At 42.8% G+C, this 12,290-nt stretch overlaps 1 protein-coding gene across 3 annotated transcripts in view; it reads right to left on the reverse strand.

Annotated features, from left to right (window-relative positions):
• kdm6a (lysine (K)-specific demethylase 6A) overlaps positions 1-12,290 on the reverse strand; it is a 36,879-nt gene that overhangs the window by 20,398 nt on the left and 4,191 nt on the right. For 2 of the 3 annotated variants that reach the window (XM_079732521.1, XM_079732519.1), the window contains exons 5-7: positions 6,142-6,200; positions 5,254-5,298; positions 2,125-2,245 (exon numbers count right to left, since the gene is read on the reverse strand). In XM_079732521.1, the coding sequence (XP_079588647.1) occupies positions 2,125-2,245; positions 5,254-5,298; positions 6,142-6,200 (225 nt within the window). The remainder of the gene's footprint in view (positions 1-2,124; positions 2,246-5,253; positions 5,299-6,141; positions 6,201-12,290) is intronic. The other variant, XM_079732520.1, reaches the window with a different exon arrangement.

Genomic DNA, 12,290 nt, shown 5'->3' on the forward strand with positions numbered 1-12,290 from the left:
TTTTTCTTGAGCTCATTAGCTGAACTCATTAGGCCAATATCAATGCCTGCAATCTAGGCCGGGTAGAGGAGACTTCTAATTTCTTTCCAACACAAAAGGACACACACACACAAAGCTAAAGAGGAGCTGCCAGCCTCCCAGAAGGGACAGCATTCGTAGTCCCCGTCTGACAGATTAAGATCAAGAGTGCTCCAGTGGGCTCTTCAACTGCACACATCAGTCTACCACAGGTCGGTATGCTTGCACGTGCACACCTTGGTGAATCTTCAAAGAACTACCACTTTTTCAAAAAGGACATGCAGCCAGAAGCCACTATAGATCAGATATACCCCCACAGATGCCTCCACAAGCAAAAAAACAGAGTCAAGGATATGCACACACACACACACACACACACACACACACACACACACACACACACACACACACACACACACACACACACACACCTTACCTCGTGAGATGGCAATCACACTGCTACTACAGCACTGCATCTTCCATTAGCTTTCTCTTTCCTGTTTCTTCCGCTACCCTTCCTTTCCTTCGTTCCCCTCTCCCACTCTCTGTACCAGCGGCCGGATAATGCAGCAGGATTGGCAGCTTAGCATTCCACCTCCTCTCCGTCTGTCTCGCCTCCCTCGTGCTAGCTCCCTCTCCCCCTCCTCTCTTGGTGTCACTGATTACTATTCAGCAGACGGCTGCAGTGGAGAGTGCCGAGAGATGACACACAATACCTCAAAGCAGGAACAGGCAGGCGCACAGCAGCTTCTCTCCCTCTCCCTCCCTCCAACTCTCTTGTGCTCTCTCTCTCTCGCTACGGCTGAACTCCCTCCATCTCCCCTCATTTCAGAGATGAAAGCTGTTCTTAAGACTGTGCAGCACGGGAGAGCCGGTGCACGCACACACACACACACACACACACACACACACACACACACACACACACACACACACACACACAGGGGATTATTTGTGTATTAATGTGTATATGGTGTCGCACATTGCAAATCCCTATAATTACTATACAATAAGAGTTACATTCAAATGTTATCCCCACGCTAATGTATTGTCTGTTGGATTCACAAAATTGACTTTCGTTTCAGTCAAATATTTTAGTTAGTGACATGTTTAAGTCTCCATCTTTTAAAATGCCATCCCATAATGTCCCTCTTCTCAACAGGTACATCCTGTGTGGAGGAATCAGTTGAAAAGCTAAGCAAAATCCCTTCTCCTTCCTCCAACAATTCTCACCACCTCCCCCCACTTGACATTCTCTGCTGTTTTAACCGTATACGCCCCTCATTATATTCCAATTTTCTGAAGATTACTAGGGTGACAGCGTGTGTGCAGGGCTTGGCGGGGACCAACAACTGAACAGGAGGTGTATGTCAAACTGCGGACATGCAGCACACCTTGCTTTAGCCTAGACACTGCAACAAGGCAGCTGAGCAACAAATCCAAGGCCAAAAAACACCAGCAGACATTGCAATAGCCTTTCACTAGGATCCCCCCGGTGTGAAACAATCTACACGGCTTGACTAAAGGCTTAGATAAAAAAAAATTATGAATGGCCAGAGAATCATCTCTTGGAAACCAAAGCCCAGGATCGGGTAGCAGTCTCTTCTTAAACAGCAACCTGGACTCAGACAACAATGGATCCATAGGCTTCTGTCTGAGGGCTCTCCGTTACCACCTGCCCATGTATGGCTTACAGGTGGACAACAGAGCTGGCTTAGGCCTGCCATGAAGACCAGACAGACAGGAGATCCAGCAGCCTTTGTTGTGCATGGAGACGCCTGGAGTCACGTCTTTTCAGGAGGATTAAGGCCACGGGAGAACATGCAGGTGATATCATTCTGCCATGTGGGAAGTCCTTATCTTGTGAGACAATAGGAGGGAGGAGAATAGAGACCCAACCTAGCTTGATAACAGCTCCTTGAGGTGAGGCAAGTTAACTCGCACGTTCTGAGTGGAAATTAACATCTCAGTCATTTTAGGCTCAACGGCTTCATATACCAATCTAGGACTGTTTATAAATGGAGTGTAGGACTGTTGGCCAAGCTCACCTAGAACCTGGGAGTATGGGATTCAATGCACAGAATACCTGTATAATACAAGACATACCTTTAGGCTCGACTCATAGTCTGTGTTGACTTTGAACATGAGGCCCAGTCTTAGATGGATTTCCTTGGACCTGGAGAAACCAGGGTCTATGTACAGGACCTCTTGGAAGGACTTGATTGCCCTGCAATGGAGAGACAGAGGAGAGAGAATTCTGAGTTACAGTTAAAAAGACAATGACTGACCAACCATTTCAAACATGGTAGAATCAAACAAGGAAAGCAGAAGTTAATAGTGAAAAGAAACATTGAGTGGAGAAAGAGCAACAAGTAGATATAAATACTAGGGCTGGGTATTGCCAGGTACCTCACAATTCAATTTGATTCTTTAGGTCTTGATTCAATTCGATTCAATATTGATCCAATTGCTTCGATATCGATTCAATAATACGTGCAGATGACAAAAATACATAAATATTATTTAGAATTAACCATTTCAAAATGAATTAACCATTTCATTGTGCTTTAACTAGCAAAAAGGGAATACACCATTGTATAGTATTGTTCCTGAGCTAAACTTGCAGCATAAAAGTAATAATCATAACATGGACAAATGTAAAAGGGCCTGTACATTTAGGCATACTCTCTTCTAGATTACAATGACTGTATGCTTCTTTCTTTTTTTTGGAAATAATCGATTTCAAAAAAATTCTGAATCGAAATTGAATCGAGAACAAATAAATTGCAGTGCATTGATGAATCGATATTTTTACCCAGCCCTAATAAATACAGAAAGTCATGTAATAATATGTATCTTCCCAAGTGAATGCTTGTACATTCTATTATCTTGAATATGCAAGCATTATTATTGGCCAGTGATCACTTCTGCAGACCTTTTCTGTATAATCCCAGAGTATTTTCAGTTTTCTGGTTGAATTACCGTAGTCCCAAGATAGTGGACACAAATGAATTGGGGCCGAGGCTGCATTACCAACACAAACCATATTTAAGAGCACATGAAAATAAAGTCATTATTCATCAAGTCGCCTGGGGCAATTCAATCTTACCACAGAGAACCATGAAATACATTTACACGTTTGCCACCAACACTGCTTGCTGTGAACAAACGCCATGATGTGGAACAATCAGCACATTTGAGCAAGTGTTAGACAAATATGAAACTTTTGTAACCACTGAAACGCGTCCAATGCTCATGTGGGCAACAACCGAAACAGTGATAGTTTCAAACCTGAAAGTTGGAGATAAATTAAGGTTGTTCATTTAAAAATGTAAATGCATTCAGGCTTGTGGCAATTGTACAATTGCCTTGACTTGTGGTTTAAGGATCTTACAATGGCTCTATCTATTTTTAAAATGTAATACTTTCAAATGGAAATCTACCACAAACAAATGTTTAAGCCTGTATTGGATGATGCTCTCTGGCTTACAACAGGTATTGGAAACTAATGCAAGTTGGGAGTGAGAGGAGGCAAGGGAGAGGGGGGCAGTGAGAAAAACCTGTTACAATTATATAGAATGCAAAGACCTCATCTACCCTGCAAATGCAAATTGAGGACAATGAAAATGTAAGGCATCACTCACATTGTCTCCCAAAAGGTATTGCCTCCCACAATAGCTTCATTTGCAACTTGCAAGTTTGGATACCCAGTTAATTTGTGTGCAGGGAAAGTATGTAGCAAATACATTTTACAACAACTAGTTTTTGGTTGTCATTGGACACCAAAAACTAGCAGAGCCAAAGAGCTAACTTGAACAAGCCACAAATTCTAATTATACCTTATTATTATTATTATTATTATTATTATTATTATTATTATTATTATTATTATTATTATTATTTGATTACTTTGGTGTGGTACAGTACCAGGAATGGTTATTTCCAGTGAGTGTATCAGCAAAACACCCAGAGGAAGCAAAGAAAAGGGCCCTCTGTGGCCACGGCCAAACAGTGTCAGAATTCCCACTCAGCTGGTCTGCAGTGCCCCGGGCTTCCTTTTCCCCTGCTCCCTGCTTATCGAGTCCCTCCCTCCAACCCCTTTTCTGTCTCATCTTCTACCCAGTTTCATTCTCTTCCTGTCCAGCAGAATGTAGAGTAGCTGCATTGGGACTCCAGCGCCTCTGCTGTTGATAAGATGGACTATGACAGCAAGCATAATGCACGTTCCAGCCAGCAGGGAATTCAACGCAATTTTCTTGTCCCTGGGGGATACATCCAGACAGTGTTTGCCGAAAGACCGGACCAGAAGGACTACCCGGCTCTGCTTTCTAGGCTACTTGCTTTTAAGAGTGGATACATGATGACCCACCCCTGAAAAGAGCCAAATGCCTTAATGGGATCAAGGGCTAAACATGCTCATACTGCAGTCCGAGATGCACAAATTTAAAATACTTGTTCCGTTGTTGTCTTTCGGGGCCATGCAATCACGCAGAAAGGTACCTCTCAATGCAGAGAGACTCGTGAATGGCAACATCTCTGGACAGCTAGTGCTGCGCAAGGAGTTTTCTGGCCCAGAACTAAAGCCAGAGCAGCTGAGCTGCAGCCCCCGTGAACAGTCAACGTCTGACAGCTCAGCATTCCTCCCTGCCGCCCGCTCTGCTCTGGGTGACGTAAGTTGCCCTAGAGAATTCAAGATGACCTGCTTCCCGGCCCGCCTCTGCGCTTTCCCCCCCGCCCCTTCTCAGAGCACAAAACTTTCCAGTCCAGACAGAGGAGGACATGCGAGCTTAGCGCAGCAACAGCGATGAAGGCCAGGGTTAAGGGGACAAAAGGAGGAGGCAGAGGGGTGGAAGCTTTGGTTGTTTGGGTGGTTGGTTGGGGGGAGGGGGGGGGGCGACATAGAGAAGGGAAGTGGGGGGAGGAAGCCAAAGTCGCTCAATGTGAAATCAAAAATTATTTGTGCAGCATATTTCAATTTGCAAATCAAAATGTAATTTTGGAACTTGCAAAGTCAATGCTATGACAACTTTATATTTGTTGATCTTTGAAGTTTTTCCTTTTTGGGAAAAGGCAATGATTGCAATGTATATTTGAAAAGAATGGATACATTGCTATGCCGTAGCCAGGCGAGTCTCGCTGCATATTGCAGTGGTTTCCAGCCACAATAGGAGCACTCATTCCCAAAGCGTATTCCTCTAGAGAAACTATGCCAAGGTAGGTAGGGGCGGGGCCTACCTTCTCCATCCTGCCTGGGCCTCTGCTGAAGGGCACTGCTCTGTCCTAGACAGGGAGACAGGGCACCTAGAGCGGTCAACAGCAACAAAAGCTGCGGAAATCTTGCACCACAACAAGACAGCATGGCAAAACGCATTTAAAACATGGATTGGGATAGTCCAAACTCTGTTTTCCCCAGGGACCACAGCAGGACACACCTAGACTGCTTAACCATAATAGGCTGGGATCAAGAACTTCTTAAAAAGGCCTAGAGACAGAGTTTTTTCTTGCCAGAGACAAGAGTTATAGCTGCTGTGATTTGCACACCGCCAGGCAGGATCTCCATCTACGGCCTGCGCATTGCAGTCAAAAACCAGGCAATATTGCCAGGATTTTTGATAAACGCACAGAAAAACACACCCTGAATGACTTCAACACAACAACCCCTTCATTCCAGAGGAAGAGTTCAAACGAGGACATGACTGAACCCAGTGCTGTCTGCAGGGTTGTGCGAGTGTCTCTGTGGGAGGGTGTGCGTTTGAGTATGGTTTTTCTGGGGGTGTTTTAGCAGTGATTTGCAAATGTGCTTGACTTTTGGCTGACTATGTTAGCAAATCGATGCTGTCAAGGATGCGCAAGGAGCAAAGACATTGATCTTCTCTTCAGTTATCCATCTAGGAAGGAAATGTTATTTTCATACTCAAACTTTATCACAGCATCAGGTACCCAAATCATAATAGGCATCTCAGGAAGAACACAATGCATGACGTGTACTTCAGGAGACGCAATTAAAGAAAAAAGACCATGGAAATAAAAAACTAATAAAAGTGCCTCTCCAAGCAATACCCATTCAGTCTAATGGGCACAAATAAAGTGGTAAAACATAATGTTTCAGATAAATGTACTCACCATTGAAATGCATTGTAATGGAAGTAAACCATTCCAAGGCCATATAAAAAGGCTGCATTCTGCAAGAGAAAAACGTATAAAAATGTGTTATGAGCAGAACAGTTAAAGTCATGACAGTGGTTGTGCACAAAGTAAAAAAAATTGACACATTGAATGCATTGAACTAGGATTGCAAGGATTGAACAACTTCAATGGTGACTTTGACTCCGAAGAGTCAGCAACACCAATTTTGAACAGACGTTGGCAGGTTGTCTCGCAAAAATGAACAAACACTGATTAATGGGTAGATCACTCAGATCGCTTTTCTCCTCAGTTGACGAGCAGTGATGTTCCGCACCCAGCACCAAAAGTTTTTCTCAAGGTCTAAAAATGTGATTAGTATCAAGAGGATGCAGCTCAGGTCAGAGGCGGTTTACTGCAAGATAAGCGTGCATGTGCTCAACCGGCAAAGAACAGTAACAATATTTTAACTATTAGAGAAGACACAGTTCTGTGTGATTGGCACCACAATAACTTGACAAGTGTTGCTATGCAAGTTTTTGAAACACATTAGCGACAAGTTATTACTAGAAGGGGGGGCTTTGCCAGTGTGGATGCTACAAACGCTCATTATTAAAGTCATAATCACTTGTTGGACTGCTACCTTCAGTTTTATTTTTCATTAGTACTGCTGAGTTTGTGTTCGCTGTTTGTAGCCAATTATGCACGTCCAGATCTCAACTTCCAGCAACAGGATTTGCAGAAACAAATGATAAGCAAAAGAAAGAGGAAGACTGATTGACTAGTTCCCGATTCGGGTGATCAAGCCATCGTTAACATGGCGTCCACATCCTGCTGCAAACCCAGCATATGTGAGCTTGTGTGAGTTTGTCATGGTGCATTCACTTTAAGTGCGTTTAGACACAGTGCGTCTCACTAGTTTGAGCGCGGCCAGTTAAAAACACCACAAAATCGACTAGTCTTCCAAAGATTCTGTTTTCTGGACTGTACTGCAAATCTATCAATTGGCATATTATGTCATGCGGCGTGCAATTTCAAAGTTTCATTATTTTCCACTTTGACAAGTCTCCCCCAATGCTGCAAGGTCAGGATCATGCCCCCTCCCCTGCCATGTGGAAACAACAGAATTGGGCCTAAACAGGGCCCGACCACATCTCAAATGAGGATGCCAGTCACTCTGCTATGCAAAGTCCACTTGACTCCTACCTGTGGCCACTACAACGCTACATGCAGGTATATGAGACAGCGTTGTCATCTTTTAAAATAAAACTCAACATATCTGGTGCTTCTACCACATAAGCTTTTAAAAAAACAATTGCTACTACTATTGCTAATTCTGGTTTCTTTAGTAGTGACCAACAAACTAACCTTCAGCTTACAATGCAGCCGACAACTACCGTAATTAAACATAGAAACGGCCAACATTAAATTGCATAGTGATATATATTTTTTGCCATATCTCCCACCCTTACTTCATGGATACATTATAAAAATATACTGCAATTGTTTGGTTTTTGCAGGCACACGCATGCTAAATGCTCTAAAAAAAAAAATACGATTTTGGCAAATTATACTGGACACTGATTTTGTGACACCAGAAGAGATGATTACAATGGTTTGATCACCGAGACCGGTATAGGCTTCCAACCCCTTACTTACGCTAGCTACCTTTTCATCAACACAACTTTAACAAAAAACAGATTCAACACCACCTGCGTCTTTTATGTTTGGAGGAGCCGAGAAAGTCGCCTAGGTGGAGTGTGGCAGTTACCTAGGGCATGTGTGGTAACGTACTTTGCTACAAGGTGCTAATAAACTTCTAGCTTTCAACTCATCCTATGACAGAGTTTTTTGGTATGTGTTGCAGCCATAATCTGCAACTCCTCCCTGCACATTGTCTCCATTCAGCCCACTGATGTGTCCGTATCCGGGTAGCAAGAAATGTCCTACGGCCCTCCAGGAATAATCGATGGAAGATTGGCACTAGTTTCCTATAACTTTATTATTCTATGTTTAACGGCAGTCTTAATGCATATGAGACCCACAGCATTGTAGGCTAGACAATGCCATGCATGCTAAAATGACAGCAGCAGCTCAGCCTTTACGGTTACTTGTATTATAAAAAATAATTTCCATAATACTGCAAGAATACGCTGGGGAAGTGACAGTGAAAAATGAGATACTGCCCAAGCTTAATGGCAAACTTATAATAAAGACTTCTAGGTCTAAAGCGTAGAAAGTACCGAGAGTCATTAAGGGAGGAGTCACAGCACAAACACCCAATATTTGGTGTGGGTAGTGATTGGCTTTCTCAGAACACACAAATCTTGGGAGCATTAATTGTTTGTACAATACATTTTGAATATAGGTCCATCCTTAGAGGTTAGACCAGATGGTGCTGGTAGAGGTGTTTGAGGGCCAATAAGGTGGCTTAACCCTCTGGCCTATGCAAAAACCTCAATGCCCCTGGATGGTGACTTCTAGGGGTGGGAATCACTTGGCACCTCACGATTTGATTTTGATTATGAGGTCAACGATTAGATTATAAAGAAAACGATTATCGATCGTTTTCAATTTTTTTTTATGTACATTTCCATGGGTGATTTTCAAAAAAAATAAAAAAATAATATATATATATATATACATATATATATACACATATATACACACACACACACACACCTGAGTTTTCTAATCACTTGCTACTTTTGTGATGATCATTAAAGACATCAACCGATGAATTAACTTATCTAATATTTTATTAGAGAAAAAGCTTTTGTCACAAATATGACTTTCTATGAACAATGCAACAATCAATGCAGCTTGCATAACAACACATTAGCCTGGGTATACCCATGCTGCCTTGCGCGCGATTTCATTTCGCGCTGCTAGGCAGCATGGATTCCAAGGATCCGATTTTCGCCTGAGATAGGGAACCAATCACGGAACGGGGAGGGACGGCAAGACGATGACAACGTCTATGTGACACACCCATCGTCTCCTTCCTCATCGAATTTCTGTCGCTCTACATACATCTGGTATAATTGATACGACTGGCTATGAGCTACGTACAGACTCATATGATAAGATATTCGTAGCGCCCAATAAACGGCTCCGTGTGGTTCCCAGACCTCTTCTCAATGTAGATGGAGATGAGGTCTGACGTTAGCCAGGCTAACACAATATGGAAGTATGTAAAAAAAAATAGGTTTCAGTTTTCTTTTCTTTCTATTCTTTCTTTTCTATGTCATGCAAGAAGCTGAAAAGAAAGAAAACCTGCTCTTGAATTAGAAGAGTTCTTGTGTCTGGCTGCAGTGTTTCCCATACATAGACCAATGTGTGGCGCAGCGCCACAGAATCAACAATGAGCGCCACAAATTGAATCTACTTTTTTTTTTAAGCGATTTTGCAACACGATATTGTATCATACATGCACACGCACTGACAGTGGATTCACACGCTCCTCCTCTCAACGCGCCTACAAAGGCAAACCCGAAGCAGCGGGATATGTAAAGGACGTATGTATAGAACGCCGGTCATTATCGGGAAAATAAGCCCCGACAGGGCGACCAGGACACCGACGCGCAGCGGAGATGTCTTGCTTCACCCTGAAGGGGCTTATTTTTGATAATGACCGGCGACGTTCTTTACATTATCCCACTGATTACACGGCTACTTGCCAAATTAATTTGTTACCAGCTTTGTAGTGTTGATCAGCAGAGAAATAGTCCGCCAAAGACGTTGACGTCGCTTAGCAACCAAAGACGCTGGGTTTGAAAAGTTACCAGTACTTGCGGAGTGATACCAAAGATGTCATTAGAGGCAAAAAATCCTCTTTTTCCTTGACAGCAGTCAATTATGCTCATGGTTATACTTAGCAACGGTGAATTATCAAATATAATACACCGCCGGAAGTTGTGAAGGGCCCATGCAAGTGAACGGAGCGTTCCATGGCATTGAGAAGACCTGTGTAATTGCAATTAATGTGAAATGCGGTTATAGTTTATATATATTACGGTGTTAGACCCCCAGGCCGTTCTGCCGGCGATTTTAATTCGCTTTGCAGCAGAGGCTGGAGATCGGGAAGATCGGGAGGTCTCCCGGTGGGCCAGTCCACTTTGAAATGTATTTTGATTACGCGAATGAGCAATCGCGAAATGCCCCCCCTACCACCGGCTGGACTCCTTGTCCAACCATACCCCCCCGTTAGGACTCCACCTTTTATCACCCCCCCCCAGTAAGGACTCCGCATCTAATCTCTCCCCGCCCCCCCAACCACCACACATTGCTACCTGGTCTGTGGGAAACACTGGGCTGTGAGTTTTCGTGCATGCCATGCATAGGCTGAATCGCAATTGTCTCAAGACAAATCAGAATGGCCAATACACACTGAAGGTAAATTTCATTATTTTAAAATTACTAAAATTATCCCTCTCTGGCGAACAGAATGTTGCAGCAGGCGAACAAATTTAAAAATAATAATAATTTAATTTATCTGCATCGAGGCGGAACCGTTCTAGAGAGAATCGCAAAGAATCGATTAAATATCCAACCCCTAGTGACTGCTGTGCAAGAGCACAGCCTTTCACATCCCACCGAGTTTCATTCCTCACATCTCCAATGGTAGGGGATGTGATATATCAGCTCCACACTCACACTCATGTTGAGAGCTTTGAATGCCATATATTCAATAACAAACCGCTATATAAATAAATACATACAAATAAACTTCAAACAGGAGTAGCGGAAATGTTGTTTAGACCCCCTATCCATGTCCCATCACCTCAACATCAACATCCAGTTGAACTTCAAACATTCTGGTTTTGCAGTCCTGTATGTACATACCCGCTGCATAGATAAATACACAAAATACTTGACGAATTGTTATGCACTTAAGATCACAGGTGTGACATACTGTGAATGGCAGTGGACGTATAGAAAAGAGTGTGCAGACGAAGAAGATGCACATGTCTTAATACGAGCGGAAGGCAATTTGACCGTTTAGCTTAATCATGGCTGAGAGGACTCCTTTTCCTGGGCCACGTTTCTTTTCCCCCTTTGGCAATATCTCCTTGCTGGAGTTCTACCGAAATCAATGTATCCACTCTTGTCATGGTTACTCAGCACGCATGGGAGATGGCTAATACACGGCCCCTCTGCAGCCCTGAATCCCAGTGAAGCCCTGTCAGGAAGTGTCACAGTCAAACTGCAGCCTCATGTCAAAAACTCAGCAACCAGCCTGACCCCACAAAGAGAGTGGGCAAACCACCATGGATGAAGGATTTCAATCATATCTTGTCCCTCATGTTAAATGTAAAAAATTGTTGAAGGGCCGGCCATCCTTTTCATGTATCTCCTAGCTCAATATATAATAAATACACCTCCAGTCAATTACCAGCCAAACTACAAATCCAAGTTAACAGGTTCTATATCAGAACATGTGGTCAAACACCCAAAAAGAAAGAAATCCACATTGAAATGGCAAAACATTCAATTACAAACATTACCTACATTTTACCAATTCTGGCTCAAAGGGAGAGTTTGAATTCATGGACGAAAATTCTAGCATCGCTAGGGTCTGCATGCTTCTCATTGTATCAAATTATGTTTAACCTATCTTAAAAATGATACCTGTGCTGCTGAATGCATGGACATGTTCATACAGTAGACTCCATTCATACTTACTCCTTTACTATGCTATAAAGTCATTTCATGAACCTCTCTCGTTTCACTGATGTACAAAACAATATCATCAATATTGTCACATTACCAAAACCACAGAGCAGGAAATGTTTATTGATTAGATCTAATTTTCCGATTAGGCGTTCATCATTGAACTGATAAGATGAGCATGAGCGAGCAGTGATCAGTGACTGTTTCTCCAGATAATTCAACGTTAACCTCTGAATAAAGTAATAATAATATGCACCAGTATTCACATGGAGTATTCTTGAAAACATCATTGACACAAAGAAATGTCATCCTATTCCCTTGCTGTAAGTGTCTAGTGTTTAACACTTGGGTTAAATAGGAATTTCATTTTCCAATTCCACGCTAACATCCTTAGCGTCAATTGTAGGTGGGGTTGGGTACCGAATTCTGTACTGTTGAAGGTTGATTGCGCAACTAGTGGGCGAGAGCGAATGCTT

The sequence above is a fragment of the Pollachius pollachius genome (genome assembly GCF_949987615.1).
Source record: "Pollachius pollachius genome assembly, chromosome: 3".
In the NCBI taxonomy this organism is placed as follows: Eukaryota; Metazoa; Chordata; class Actinopteri; order Gadiformes; family Gadidae; genus Pollachius; species Pollachius pollachius.